A 15,699-nucleotide genomic window follows, 5' to 3' on the forward strand; every position below is an offset into this window, starting at 1 on the left:
GTGTATCTTTTACAGATAGATCTGTTTGTATACATATATTTTTATTTTTATGGCATTTGGCTCCTGTTTTGTAACCACCTTTTAAAATTTTATTCTTTCTTTTTAAATTAAAAAATTTATTTTTTAAAAAATATTTCTTTTTAAAATTTTATTTAATGCCTTCTGTATGCTGGGCATCAATCTAGGCACTGGTGATGTACATAGTGGACATACTAAAGATCCCTGCGTCTATGGAGTTCATAGGCAGCTCTGGGAGATATTTCAGGTTCCGTTCCAGACTGCCACAGTAGAGTGAGTATCACAGTAAAGCAAGTCACACAATTTTTTTGGTGTTCCCAGTGCGTATAAAAGTTATGTTTGCGCTATAGTCTATTAAATGTGTAATAGACAGTAAATTAAATTATGGCCAAAAAAAGTATATACTTCAATTAAGAAATACTTTATTGCTAAAAAATGCTATCATCTGAACCTTAAGCTAGTCTTAGTAGTAGTAACACCAGAGATCACTGATCATAGATCACCGTAACAAATATAATAATGAACAAGTCTGGAATACTGCAAGAATTAGCAAAATATGATAAATGAAACAAATGATGTTGGAAAAATGGTGCCTATAGACTTATTTAATGCAGGGTTGCCATAACCTTCCATTTGTAAAAAAACACAGTGTCTGTGAAGCACAATACAATGAGAAATGCTCAATACAATGAGAAATATCCTCAGAGAGGGAGGGATTTGTAATGATGTATCTTGAGATTTTGCATCAGTAATATTTTACTTCATGGCCATTTAAGTGATCAGATGGACTTAACGTAATTTATTTAATCTTTTGGATTGAATGGATATCTAACTGCTTCCTTTTCTTTTTTATATTTAAAAAATACTCTGATGAATTTTTTTTTGGCCACACTGCACAGCCAGCTTGTAGGATCTTAGTTCCCCAACCAGGGATTGAACCCAGGCCCTCAACAGTGAAATCACCGAGTCTAAACTACTGGACCACTAGAGAATTACCCTTCTGATGAATTTATAACTTTTTTGCAGGTTCACGATTACTGCGATAAATTCTTAGTAGAGTTACTAGATTAAAAATTTGCACATTTAAATGTGCACAAAACAAGTATATTTCATTTCCCCATCTTTTCGTCTGTGTGCTTGTGTATGTATATTTTTATGTAGCCATTAGCATTCTGCTTTCTTCTTCAAGAAAATTGTTTAATTTAAAATTTTTTATTTTATATTGGGGTATAGCTGATTACCAATGCTAAAATTTAATTTTGACAATATTTTCCATAATGTTCTTCGTGTCCTCTTTATTAGTTTTAATAATAATAAAAAATACTTATTTCATTGAATTTTGATGCATTATAATTTGTTTTTTTTTAATTGAAGGACCTTTTAGTTGCTTTCAGAATGAGGATCTTAGTAACAGCAGTGAACACTTGATGAATGATTATTATATGCAAAGAACTATATGTTCAGGCTTTATATGTATGGTCTTATTTAAACCTTACATCAACACACTGAACAAAAGAGTAAACTGAGGCTTGTGAAGTGACTTGTCCGGGGCCACACAAACAAAGCTGAAACCTAGACCAGGCTTGTATTGAAGTCCTGGCTCTTGACTACCAGATGACCCCACGTTAACCGTCCCAGGCTTTGGTTCCCAGCAGAGCATTGCTCCTAACACAGTAATCCGAGGCCCCAGGAAGGCGGAGGCCCTGGCTGTGAAAACTGAAATGTACCTCTCACGTTGACCAGTGCCACTCACAGCCGCCAGTCAGGCTTTGCTTGCTCTGCCCCAGGAGCAGAAGCCCACCACATGTGAGGACTTGTGGGGTTGCAGAGGTGTTGCTGGAAGTGGGGCTGGAGGGCCAGTCCTTGGGCTGGGCCTGAATGAGGTGGTGGTTCCTGATGAAACAGTTGCATCTTTCTAGGTAAGGCAGTCCTGATCCCAGGAGCTCTCAGACTCCACCAAGCTGGTTCTGAGTCGGAGGCTTTTCTGTACCAAGGAGATGGAAACCAGTTGTTTTCCTTCCCTGTACATCTTATCAAAATCGGCTGTTAGGCTTTATGGGTAGTGCGGCCCAGCAGGAAGTTCAGAGCTGGTGCCAGGCTACACTCAGTAGGGATGGGGGCGGCCACTTCCATGACCTTCGAAAGACTCACAAGTGCAGCCGGTCAGCTTTTTGTGAAGAGCAGTTAGCCCAACAATTTTTCTTATTAAAATTATTTTAAAATCATTTGTTCTAAGGATCTACCCACGGATGTAGAAGAGGAGAGTTTTTTTAAGATGTGCACAATAATTAAGAACATGGCGGGGGAAGGGGGGTGCACGTGGTTAAGACTCTGCACTTCCATTACAGGGGGCTCAGGATGGATCCCTGGTCAGGAAACTAAGATCCCAAATGCTGCTCAGTGCTGCCAAAAAAATAAAATTAAAACAATATGCTTTGGGACTTCGCTGGTGGTTCAGTGGCTAAAACTCGGAGCTCCCAAGGCAGGGGGTCCAGGTTCCATCCCTAGTCAGGGAACTGGATCCCACATGCCACAGCTAGCACAGACCTGGTGTAGCCAAATATTAAAAAAGAAAAAAAGCATGGATTTTCAAACCGTATTATTGATCTAGTTTCAGATCTAAACTCTACCCCTTACCAGCTGTGTGACCTTGGTCAAGTTATTTCACCTCTGAGCCTTGGTTTGGTCATCTGTGAATGTGGGTGATGCTGATGTAAGAATTAAATGTGATTTGAGTGTCCCAGTACTTCACTTGGTGCCCAGCACAAAGTTGGCCCTTAGAAAATAGGAGTTAACCTATTTACAGTATTGCAGTTCCTGCTGAATCTTTTCATGTGAAAGATGATGCCGGGTAGAATACATTATAGAGAGGAAAGCTGAGGATGATACCAGACTGCTGGCAGTGATCATTGCAGGCAGGAGTTATGAAGTGGAGGGTGAACAAGGAGACCTCTGACTTCTATGTCATTTATTCTTAACAATATGTGAATTTCTCATAGCAAGCATATATTACTTTTATAATCAGGAGAAAAGGTGTTTTGAAGTTTTAAAATTCTCTGTGACAATATTAAAAGAAAAATTTGAGGGAAAATACTTACCCATATCTTTTCCACCTGTGTACGTATTGTCTTGTACTTGTGATCATGGTGTTCAAACAGTTTTATCTGATAACTTGTCACAAGAGTCTTTCTGTGTTCCTGCATAGTCATCATAATGTTCTGTGCGAGGATGTATGGAAATTTTGATGATGGTCTCCATTGTTGGCTGATTACGGTTCCACTTTCTATTGCTGTTACAGATAGTGTGTAGCTTGTTCTATGTTCCTTTGTAATTGGGCATGGGGGTTATTGCCACTCCGGCTGTTACAAAGCCTGAAAAGTTTTCTGGCTAGTGTGGGACTCTGGGAAAGAACCCCTGGAGCTCTGAGAACCCTCACATGCATCAGCAGAGAGTTCTACTTTGGGTCAGAGCCAACCCTTTCTGGCATTCACAGCTCCTTAGCTGGGCCACCTGGAAGGGCAGAAGAGCAGAGCTCCTCTGCCTTGGGGTTGAGATGGGAGGAAAAGAGGGTGGGAGGTGCCACACGTAAGTAAGGTGACATGTGACAAGTAGGGGAGAAACCTGCTGGTTCTGAATTGCGTCTCTTCCACACAGGGATTCCAAGGGTTTGGATTCGGAGATGGTGGCTTCCAGATGTCTTTTGGAATTGGGGCCTTTCCCTTTGGCATATTTGCCACAGCATTTAACATAAATGATGGGAGGCCTCCTCCAGGTAAGACCCTGTTCTCTTGGTAATTTTGCTTGTGGACTCCTTGGAATTGCACAATATGTATGTTACTACATGGATAATCAGGCTTTTCAAAATGCGCTAAACTCTTTCCAGATTACTGGTAGTCTTGGTCATGACACTGCATACTTACCAAGTGTTAGGCATGTTCAGAATGCTTTCCATCATAAAGTCGGGGTCCTCCCAATGAGCCCATGGGACGGGGGTGCAATCAGCTCCATTTTACAAGTCAGAAAACGCTCAGTAGTGGTTCGCAAGATACTTCCCATGCCCTAAAATGAAAAGGGATAAACTGTACCAGCTGAGTAGAAGCATCGTCCTGGGCACATACCCCTCACCTTTGACCATTGGGGGCGGGGAGGGCAGGGAGACTGCATGGAGTCAGGACCTCTCGATTACTAGCATCTTTGGCCAGTTGCCCCCAGGACACACATGGGGCTGGTCCTAAGTCCCAGCCCTTTGGGAACTCTGCCTGGGTCTGCCACCTGCTTCTGCCTTTCTCCCTTCAGCCAGCTTGTGTGCCAGGTCGTTCAGTGTCGGGCAGGGTGGTGAGGTAGATGCCCTGGGCTCTGTTACAGTCTGATGCCCGGGCCTGGATCATGACCCTGGAGATGCCGAGGCCACTGAGCGGAGCCTGTGCTCACCGGGGCCTCCGGTGTGCAGGGCACAGTGCATGGTTCCGGACCAGGAGCTCACACTCTCAGGACAGGAGCCTCTCCTGAGCTGTCCGTTCTTCTCGTACCTCCAGCCTGGTGCTTGGCACGTGGCAGACAATCCATGAGTCTTTGTTGCATGCCAGCCTGCCTGACTCCACCAGAGTGCCTCACTGGGGAGGAACGCAGCACCACGCAATCTGGGGACTGGCCTTCCTGACTTCCTCCACCCCAGAAGTCTCTCCTCTGTCCATCTGCTGTTTCAGCAGAGGAGAGAGGTCCCGCAGTGCCGGGTGTGCTGTGCTCCAAAGGAGCCGGTCAGGGCCCTGGGAGGAGCAGGCGCCTGCCTGGCAGCACGGTTCCATCCAGCCTGGCCCAATCTCACCTGGGCTTTCCAAGCGCACAGAGTTCACAGCCAGGCTGCCCTCAGGCCACTCCACCCTCCTGCCCCAGTCACAGGCGGTTTTCCCTGTCGTGTTGGGTACAGTTCGCCCGTCTGGGATGGAGATTCTCCTAACTCCTTGCCCCACAGGCAGGAGGAGGAGCTCTGCGTAGTAGCTTTTCTCAGAGCGGAGAGGAGTGGAGACCCAGGCTCTCAGCCCACTTTTGCCCCGAGCCTGCTATGCACTAAGGGAGACAGGTCGTCTTGTCTGTCTGGGCGCTCATTCTTGCCTCGGAAAAAGGAAGGCACCCCACACGGGGCTCCCTGAAACACCTCCTGACTCACCAGTGCCGGAACCCGGAGACAGTGTGCAGAGGCTGAGAGCACAGCTGCGGGGTCTCCACCAGCTCATGGACCTCGAGATGTTGGGAAGGTCCCCTCATACCTGTGCTTCAGTCCTTGTTACACAAAAATGGGATAAAAAGACCTACCAGGCTGTAATGTATATACTAAACAGCACACATAAGATACTTAACAGATAGTACCTTTTCTTTTTTTCCTCTTAGACTTTCCTATTTCATGTGCACCTGCAGGCAAAAACCCTCTTAGGATAAACTGGAGACTTTGATCCTCATTGTTACATGGTTCCACATTTTTAAAATAATTCTGATTTTGTTTTGTCTGATATTATTTGGGGTTGGAAATATTTCTAGTGTAGCAGGATTCTCTTGTAAAGAGACGAAGGTTGATGCTCTGGACTTCTGACCCCAGTGGGCAGTGTGCACAGCTGCAGCATTCTCACAGCCTCTCCCCTCCCTTGTGTCCCTCCAGCTGTCCCGGGAACGCCCCAGTATGTGGACGAGCAGTTCCTCTCACGCCTCTTCCTGTTTGTGGCCCTGGTGATCATGTTCTGGCTATTGATTGCCTAATGCTGGGCTCCCGGCCCACATCCACGGCAGGGCCGCTGGACCGGTGACACGCCACCCCCACTCTTAATGTTTGACTTCCTGGCTAATCCCGACCCCTGGAATCAGTGGGGTTAGTGACACATCAAGGAGTCTTGCTTCTCTCTCAGAGTTCTGGGACTCAAGACCAGCCGTTGAGGACCCTGGAGTCTGGCCACTGCTGTAAACACCCTGCTGTAACCTCAGGCCTTGGCATCGAGTCCGTCTCTCACTGGTTACACCATGAAATCCTGTTCCAGCCAGCTCAGCAGGTCCTGACTCCACACAGGGGAGAAGCAGGAGAAGAGGAAATGTCCAGTTTCCCCGAAGTTAACATTACAAAGACAAAGGGATGAGCCCAGTATGGGAACTTTCTTCCATCTCTTTAAATACCCCTTGGTGAGTGGCCTCTGAAGTCAGTGGGACTCCTCGAACAGAGAGGTTCCCCTGCCACATCCCAGTCCTGTTCTGTCCTGTTTCCTCCTCTTCCTCCTCCGCAGACATGCATGAAATTGCTGTTCTATTAAGATCCTAATTGCAGCAGCTGGAGCTGGGGTTGATTCATGAACTCACCAGAAACCCAAAGATATATTGCCTCTGGGCCTTGTTCAATGTCTTCGGCTCCAAAGCGGCCTGAATGACCTCCTTATTTCCTGACATAGATTACCTGCAGAGACATGTGGTTGCCCATCACCTTACCCTCCAGAACGGTGCACATCTGCCTCCTGCTCGGGGGCACCAACCCAGGTGATTGCCGAGCCCAGGACCGACTGCATCTTAGGAAAGATCTGCTATGGAACTCAGGTGGGGTTCCGAGCTCAGATGCAGAAAGGACTGAACAAGCAGCCATCCCAGAGGCCACAGGAGCTCTGGGTGCATCCTCTCCCAGACCCCCCAGAGGAAACTAGGGGGGGCGTGTTGAGTCATCCCAGCAGCATGTTGAAGACCATTCTCCTCAGAAGCCAGATTGTCCTTAATGAAGAGGCAGGGAGGGGGAGACTGGCATGTGACTCTCATTTTGGTATGGCTCCAAGACCTTCTGTGTGTGTGCTAAAACCAGGGGAGCACGTGCCTCCAGAGCCCCTGGTGTTTTGTAGAGCCGGGCGCAGAGACCAGGAGCCTCAGCATGATAAGAGGATGCAGTCTTCCGTGGAAACCTTCCCCTGGAAACATCCAGGGAAGCCATTCCTCCCCAGCCCTTGATCTAATTTTCACTCTCAAAAGCTTCTTCCTCTGAATCTGATTGAGGAATTGTGGTGCCGGCAGCAAGCCAGCTTACCGGGTGGGATGGTTCTCGCTCTGCTGGTCTGGCCTCTTCCTATAAGGCTAGTCTCTTGCAGGAGAGACCCTCGGGGTGGGGGGGAGGTGGATTTACTCTGGGGCTCTCTCCCTTCACCGGTCCACACTGCTCCTGGGTTTACCCCAGTTGAGAGGCCCACCTAGTGTGTGTTCCAGATACGGCTCTGCACAGCCTGTTGAAACCGAGACCTGGAGGAAGATGAGGGAGGCCCTCTGCCCTTTCCACTGCAGCCCCCTTCCCCAGCCCCGTACCTTTCAGTGCCAGAGCTCAGTGTTCAAACCGACAAAACACAAGTATTGAAGAGGTGGTTCGTTTACTGAGCCCATTTGGTAGGAATAAGCCACCTGCTTTACAGTGTGCCTGATGGATTTTAAACATTCTCTGGGCGCCCACAGAAGAGTGCTCTTTTTCTTACCTCTGGAAATCCCCAAAGTGTGAGGGCCCCTGAAGTTTCTCAGTGCGATGGCCCCACCTAGTGATGGGCAAGAGGACTTCAGTTGGATGGATCCAACAGAAATGGGTCTGCAGAAGAAAGGTTAAAGAAAGAAGGGTTGCAGGTAGGGAGACAAATAATTTGGACCCTTCAACGAAGTGGAGTGAGCCCAGGAGAGCTCCACCAGCAAAGGCATCCCAGGAAACTGTTAGAAAAGCCAGGTTGGCTCTGTGCTAATCTTGGCCCTGTCCCCACTTGCCCTCTGCCAGGAGTTGGGGCAGGAGAGCCGACTTGGGACTGCTGGCCCAGCCCCGACAGGGAGCCCCCTTCCACCACCACCCCCCCTGCAGACTCACCACGGCGCCTCTCTGCTGAGGCAGTTTTCCTTTCTTTTTGTGTGTGTTTTATGTTCTTGGTCCCCAGCCCCTCCTGCCACCTATCAGAAAACAACACCATGTACAGTGGCACACCTTGACCAGTCACTAATTTTCACTGTTGTGAAAGTGATTTGATTTAGAATTAAACAAATGGTTTTACATAACTGTGAGCTGTGGAGTTTCTGTGTCAGGGGAGTGGGGGTATGGGTTGGGGACTCATCACGCTGGTCTGGCCTCTTCAAAGCACCTTTGTGTCCTCAGGAATGTTCAACTGAGGATGGAAGTCTTCAAACACCCGTGGATAATTAGAAATGAGAAGCTTAGGTTGGAGGCCTGGTTTCATAAGACAGCCCCACCCAAGTTGTGACCTGTCTGACAGGCAGACCCAGTTCTGATAAGTGTGTGGAAATGTGAAGCTTGCAGGCTGCCACCATGGAGCCTGGCTTGTGGCCCGAAAGAGCCTTGAGGAAAATTGGGTTGTTGAGTGTCAGCATGTCTCTCCATGTTCCTTGACAAGGCAGGCTGTCTTGTCCTCCAGCTGTGCCCTCCACCTTGAGCAGGGGCCGTGCTGCTCTGTGAAGTTCCTTGGAAGACGGTGGGATTACAAACCTGGCCCAGCCTCAGGCTCCCCAGCACATCAGAGCTATAGGTCATCCCTCTGAAAGGAGCTCTCTTCACCCTCTTAAACTTTGACCTCAGAGTTACCAAGTTGAATAGTGTCAAGATGTAGTAGAAAATGCAAAGATAAGGGAGCTCTAGGAGTTGATAAGCCCAGTAAGAAAAGGAAACAAGGCACAGAAGAACAGGACAGTAAAGCCTCCATGGAGCAGTCTTCCAACCCCAGTAACCGTCAACACAGGTCCAGTCTTAATTTATCCCCACGCTCACACTTCCTCTCCAATTCATTTGTCTTGTTGGAACACTGTTTGGAAGCAAATTCTTAGCCCATCAGTTAAGTATTTCAATGTGCATCTCAATAATGATTTTTTTTAAACTAAAATACTTTTCATGTACCTTTAAAAATTAATGGTACTTCCTTAATATCATGTATCTAATCATTGTTCAAATCTTCCTAGTTGTCTCATAACTTTTTCATACAGTCTGTGTTGAGATCCAAAATAGACCCATACATTGGTATTGGATGTCTTAAGTCTCTATTATATCTGTATGGTCCTTTTCCAGCTCTTTTCTTTCCCTTGGGGTTTATCTGTTAAGGAAACCAGTTCATTTGTCCTGTTGAGTTTTCTGTGGCTTCACTTTTGTTGTTCGCATCACCGTGGTATTAACCAAGCCTACTTACGCTTGTATTTCCTGTAAGTTGGTTGTTAAGTCTAGAGACTTGGCCAGATTCAGGCTTTATTTTTTGTTTGTTTTGTAAGACTGTGTCATAAGTGGTGGTGTATACTAGCCGCATCATATCAGGAGACACATAATGTCTGGTAGTCCCTCTTTGTGATGTTAGCAGCCTTTCCTGATCACTGTCTAGATGTTCTCTGCGCTGTGCAACACAGTAATCGCTAGCCACGGGTGGCTGTCAGTCTCCTGAAATGTGGCTAGTGGCCTGAAGAACTGAATTTTTTAATCTCAATTTAAAATCTCACATATGGCTAGTGGCTACCACACTGGACAGTGCAGATTTAGATTAGTTCACAGGGGTTGCAAAATGATATAATTGAAAATAATAATGTGTTAAGAGTTTAGAAACAAGACTGCACTTCTGGCAGAATGGGACAACAGAACTACAGAGGACATGGGGAGCAGTGGGGTCAGTGGGCACAGCTGGTGGCTGTAGGCATGGCAGAATGGCACTGGGGCAGAATGTGTTCAGGAAGAAGCAGAGTCCTGGGGTGATGGGAGTAGGAAGAGAAGGCTATAGGATGACATATGGTTAGCTCGTGAGGGCCTGGTTTGGCTGTTATTTTGTAGGCAGTGGAGAGCTATTGTAGGTTTTTGAGCAGAGAGGTGACAGAAGCGTAACTCTGGACGATTCATCAGTCCATTTTAGGTAGGATGATTCAGGGAGAGGAGATTAGAGATCCTAGACTGATTTGGTTTGAAGCACATGGAAATGACACGGAGTGTCTGGCTGTTGACCAGTAGACCAGTTCCCTCAGGATGGCAGAGCTTGCACCTTAAGCTGGTGTCAGGGCCCAGGTTTCCATTTCTGTCGGCCCAGAGAGTTGATTGTGAGTTAGTCAGCAGTATCTGGCCTCAAGGACTGACCAAGCCATGGTCATGTAGTCAAACTGGACAGTTGACTTGGTACCAGAAATGCAGGGGGCCTTCTCGCTGCACACACAGGTCTTTTCTGCCCTCTAGAACTCCCTTTGAGTTCAGTGCTTTTGAAATGTTCTTTGTGTCCATGTTGAAAAGCTTTCTCTGGGTTATATCATTTCTGTAGACTGCTGTTCTCTTCCTTTACATTTTAACTTGAGTTTCTCAGAGTTCCCTCAGCTTCCCAGGGGGCAACTTGGGGGGGTTGTTTATCCCCTCACTCCCAGTGGGTGAAGACCATGAGGCTGGAGATGGGAAAGCAGGGAGAGAGAGTGAGGAAGGAGATGAAACAGACCTGGGTGCCTTGCTTTGGGGCAGAGGGAGAGGGAAAGCCTCCCGGGGGTCTTGATTTCAAGGCTGCCAGTGCCTGGGTGTCTGGGAAAATATAGTGTAACCTCTTCCATGTGCAGGACAAACAAAAGTCCCGTGCCTTTTGTCTAGCCCTGAGGTGGCTTGTCAGGAGAGTTCCCTGGATCCCCATCACTTTAACTCAACACACAATTTCGTCTTTACTATATCAGAGCAGAGATTTCCTCAGGCACTAAAGCCAGCTGCTGAAGAGGGTTCCCAGGAACTAACAGAAGTCAGACACATATCCCCCACTGCCCCTCAGCACTTTCTTCACACTCAGAACATCAGTGGCCCATCTGACCTGCATCTGGTTTGGACTACATGGTCAGGGCAAGAGGGAAGAGAACTGTGCTCACCTTTGCGTACTCCATGCTCACCTTTGCTGGGACTGGAGTCAGTTGGGATGAACTTCGTCATTGGTGGGAGTGTCCTGATTCATTTCCTTGGGCCCCCTTCCTGGTCATTTGTACACTTTCTTATGACCTAAATCTGATCTAAGGAAAGACCCAGCACAAGAGAATCAGACAGGAAGGACCTCAGGGACCAGCTGATGTGGTCAACCCTTCATCACACAGGGAACCAAATCCAGTGAGGGAAGTGGTTCTCAAGGCCATCAGCCAGGTAGTGGCTGCCAGAAACCAGTCTGCTGTCCTAAATCCTGGTCCAGGGCTCTTCTGTACAAAGAGGAATCCGAAAAGGGTGAATCCAGACCACAGGTATATTTCCACTGGAAGATCTGGTGTTCCGGAGTCATTTATGTACATACTTGGCTTGCTAAGGATCTGCCACCGAGTGTGAGCTTGCTTCTAGACAAGTGACTTCTCTGAGCTGGAAGCTTCTAAGAAAAGCTCACCCTCCACCACCCTCCCCAAAGCTCTTTGAGGGGTAAACCTGGTTACTCCAGATTCATATTCTTGATTCTTGCTCTACTGAAAAGAGCTTTGAACTGGAGATTAAGAGCCTGTGTTCGCATTCCAGCTCAGCTCATTTTGAGGCAGTCAAACTTGACCCTTTAGCCCTCTGTTTTCTTCATCCTTAAAATGGGTAGAGGGTCCTCTGAGTTAGATCTCAGGCCTGCTCTGAATCGCCCTCACCAGTTCGGGCACCCAAGGCGGGCGCCTCTAGCGCTAGGGGGCGCTAGGGCCGCCACGGAGCCGAGTCGAGGGGGCGGGGCCTGGCCTCGGCTGGGCGGGGCGTCGGCGGGCGGGCCCCCGTGCCAGGTGCGGGTTTGGTCCTCCCCCGGCGCCGTAGGCGGTGCAACCCGCTCGCGCCCGGGGCTGAGGTCCTCCGGCGCCTGAGGCGGCGGCGGGAGCTTCGCGGAGCTGGTGTGGCAGCGGTCTCCTCCTCATTTCCGCGCCTCCGGGACCATGGCGGCGCAGGAGGGTAAGAAAGGGCCGCGCCGTCCTGTCCTGGGCTCGGGGCGCCTGAGGGGAGCTGGCGACCTCTCGGGGGTTTCTGTCTGTGTGGTCCCCGCTCCTCTGAGGGATAATTTGGCGAGTGAGCGCAGCGCTCCCCGAAGATTCGGAGGTTGTGGGGGGCGGGGAAGAGGGCTCGCGAGAAATGGGGGGCTAGCGGAGTGGGTCGGTTTCCCGCGAGCTGAGGTCCCTGAGGGGGGGAATGCCGGGGAGCATCTTTTTCTGTGGCCCTAGCGGCCTCAGGTCCTCAAATTAAAACTCTGGAAGCTGAGGAGCCCGGGTTTCCTTAGAGTGAGGGGTTTGAGGGAACATGGAGAGCACGGGAACCTCAGAGTTCGAGGCAGTTCTGAGGGAATGGAGAGTTTTCCCGGGTAATGGGTTTTCTGTGGAAAATTGCGGAAAGTATGGCTTTCCCCATGGGATCCAAGACTTCTGGCGGGTATGTTGCGGTCGGTCTCCTGGGCGTTGGGATTCTCTGAGGAAGTAAGCAGTGTGGGCTCTTGTGGGGGTTTCGGGAGCGACGGAGGGTAGGGAGAGTGCATCTTTCTGGGGCAAGTAGGCTCCCGCCCCGGCGCTCTCACGGGGTCTCTCTGAGAGCAGAGAGGAATGTGGGCCAACACCTCCTAAAAGGAAGTATCAAAGGGTGAAGGGTAGCTTCAGGGTTAGGTTGGCTGGGCCTGCAGTCCCCTCCCCATCACCTCACACCACCCTGCAGCTTCCTGCCCTCCTTGTTTGTCCCCCAGCACCAGGACCTTACTGTTTCCCAGCCACCTGTGTGGGTGGCCCATCCTCTAGGTCGACCAGGGTCAGCATCCAGAAGCTTTCTAGAGCTGACAGGAGGGAATAGTGGCGGAGGGAGACTGTCCTGGGTATCTGCCCCCTGCTTCCTGGCTTTCAGCTTGTGGACAGTCACTTCCTCCATCCTGAATACAAGGAGCAGGCCACCAATGGGTCACTTCCTCACCATGGGAGCATGGCATTTTCTCCTTATTCTTGATAATAGGCTTCTGGAGAAAGAGGGCTAGGGGTAGACATGCTGCCTGTCTCTTCCTGTTTTACCTTTGTTTTTTAGCTTCCCGAGTTTCTTCATCTCAAATGATTTCTAATTTTTTTTTAAACCTCTAGGTAATGTCAGTTCCCTGTCTTGAACTTTGATCCTCAGAAACTTGTGAAAGATCTTAGAGTGCAGTAATGTTTATTGGCTCTTTCTTTGAAGGAACCGAAAAGCTGTCTGGAGGTATTAGTGCTCCTGGATGCATTAGTTTGTACATTCTTCCGTAAAAATATTTATTGGATACTTCTGAACCACGCGCTTAGCCAAGCGCTGAGAAATATAAACAAAACAGACACAGTTCTTACCTTTATGGTGCTTACACTCCTAGAGATGAACAGTAAATAAATGAGGTGAGCAATTGAGATAATTGCAGTAAGATTGCACCAGGGGCAAGTGGAGTGGATAGGGAATACTTTCCTTCAAAAAGCAAGTTTATACTGAGCCCTGAAGATAAGAAGTTAGTCCAGCTAAGAAAGGGCAAAGAACTTTCCAGGCAGAGGGAACATTAAAAAGGCCCCGAGGCAGGAAGGCACGTGGTGCCTTTGAAGAGCTAGGAGAAGGCCAATATGGCTGTTTTATGGGAGAGGAGACTAAGGTTCAGAAATTGCTTGTCAAGGTTGCAAAGTAAACCAAGTAAATGGCGTTGGTCAAAATTCATATTTTCCAGCTTCAAATATGGTGCATCATCCTCTCTATATCACAAGCACTAGAATGAAGTTGCTCATGGAGTCAGAGAAGGAAGTGGGACTTAAACTTTTACTTGTTATGTCTGAACTGTGTTCCAAGACAACTCAGATTCTTGTGTAACAGGAGAATCAGCAACAAAGAAATCAAATATTTGCTGAGTACCTGTGGTGTCTAAGGCACTGGGCTGGGTCCAAGTGTTACAGATGCTAGAGATAATGTAACTCTCCTCATTTTATATGTAAAGAAACTGAGGCCCAGGGAGGAAGATGGATTTGTCTTGGGTCACTCAACTAGTGGTAGAGCCAGGACTAACCTTTGACCTGTCCAGTGCTCTTTCCAATAGTCCAAAGTCCTTGAGGTGTACAGGGTCCGGCACACAGTAGGCCCTTGGTAAATATTTGTGGAAATGAATAATATGTAGTTTGTGCCTTTGAGATATTCACTATTTAGAATAATTAAGGAAAAAAAAAAAATCAAGACAAGCTATTATGAGTCCCATAGGTGACAACATTTTGTGTGTGTATTAGTTGCTCAATCATGTCCAACTCTGTGATCCCATGGACTGTAGCCTGTTAGGCTCCTCTGTCCATGGGATTTCCCAGCAAGAATACTGGAATGAGTAGCCATTCCCTTCTCCAGGGGATCTTTATGATCCAGGGATGGAACCTGCATCTCCTACCTTGGAGGCAGATTCTTTTAATATCTGAGCCACCAGGGAAGCTTTCAGGTGATAACACTAGGGAATTTCAAAGGTGAAGGAGAACTTTATTCATACATTCATCCCACAAATATATATTAAGTTCCTATTGTATACCAAACACTTCTAGGGCTGGGGCATTCAGCACAGAGCAAGATAGATCAAATCCATTCCCTCATGAAGTGTATGTTCTGGTGGTGAGAGATAGACAGTAAGTAAATATATGAATATCATATGTCAGGGGTAACTGCTCGGAAGAGAAATGAAGTATGATAAGGGCATAGGTACTGTGGGAGGTCATGGGAACCTCTGTGGTTAATGCCATCTGAGCAGAGAAATGAAACGTATCTGGGGGAAGAAGATTTTAGACAAGGAATACAAGAAAATGAGCAAAGACTCTGAGCCAGGAATGTGCTTGGCATGTGAAGAACAGCATGGTGTCCAGAGTGGCTATCAGATTTGTTTGGGGAATACTTGAGGGTAAGATTTGAGAAATCTTAGGTAGGTTAAAGAAAGGGGGATGGGATTTAGCATGTTGATATCCTGGTAAGGGAGAAACTGTGGGAGTACAATTGCAAAGGCTGGTGAGTTTCAAGATCTTCACAAGGGGTGGTGACTTGATATGTAGGGTAGAGACAAAGATTGGAAGGTGTGGGAGTCGTAGGAAGTGGAATGTAAGGCTGAGAAGGTGTGCGAAGCCAGACTGGAGGGTTTAATGCCAGGCTTGTAGAATTTTCTGGTCTGCAGTAGAGACCATAGGTTTAGTGGCATGATGTGGGTATTTTATGTTTACACTATCAGTTTGTTTTTGGGGGGCACGATGAATTGGACAAGGGTGAGGAAGAGCACCAGTCTGGAGTAGGGTACTTTGGGCCCTGAGCTGAGCTTGTTAGTGATAGGAATGGGGAAGGAGGCACCAACCAGAGGAAATGCCTTTTGTCATGATCAGGGCAGGGTGACACGAATGGCCCTGGATATGGGATGGAGGGAGCAAGATAGGGTCCAAGAAGACCACAAGGTTTTAAAGCTGAATAGAAACCCATCATAGAATAGAAACCCAACTGTTAGGTTTCCACATTCCTGGTGGGTTGTCTGCCTTTTCTGGAGGCTAGGCTGGTTTTAGCCCAGACTTCTGATCAATGCAAACTGAGGCAGGGAGCTCAGCCTCAGACATACTAGGGAGGTGTGGGGTCCACCCCAGGTATCACTTTGGCATTTCAGTGAGAGGACAGGAAACTGTACAAGTCTCTTATAAGTCTGTTCTTTCCCACTTTTGACCTTTCTTTATACAGTAGCAAGAATTAGACTCTCTTACCTATTTATTCAC

General features: G+C 47.9%; 2 protein-coding genes across 4 annotated transcripts in view; both read left to right on the top strand.

Annotated features, from left to right (window-relative positions):
- RNF185 (ring finger protein 185) overlaps positions 1-8,058 on the top strand; it is a 31,476-nt gene extending 23,418 nt beyond the window's left edge. For all 3 annotated transcript variants that reach the window (XM_055549677.1, XM_055549678.1, XM_055549675.1), the window contains 2 exons: positions 3,673-3,790; positions 5,672-8,058. In XM_055549677.1, coding sequence (XP_055405652.1) covers positions 3,673-3,790; positions 5,672-5,769 — 216 coding nt within the window. In that variant the 3' untranslated portion in view covers positions 5,770-8,058. The remainder of the gene's footprint in view (positions 1-3,672; positions 3,791-5,671) is intronic.
- A 3,698-nt stretch (positions 8,059-11,756) lies between these two features.
- LIMK2 (LIM domain kinase 2) overlaps positions 11,757-15,699 on the top strand; it is a 54,549-nt gene continuing 50,606 nt past the window's right edge. Inside the window, exon 1 of the mRNA XM_055549554.1 lies at positions 11,757-11,902. Within this exon, the coding sequence (XP_055405529.1) occupies positions 11,887-11,902 (16 nt within the window). The 5' untranslated portion in view covers positions 11,757-11,886. The remainder of the gene's footprint in view (positions 11,903-15,699) is intronic.

Source organism: Bubalus kerabau, chromosome 16 (assembly GCF_029407905.1).
Source record: "Bubalus kerabau isolate K-KA32 ecotype Philippines breed swamp buffalo chromosome 16, PCC_UOA_SB_1v2, whole genome shotgun sequence".
In the NCBI taxonomy this organism is placed as follows: Eukaryota; Metazoa; Chordata; class Mammalia; order Artiodactyla; family Bovidae; genus Bubalus; species Bubalus kerabau.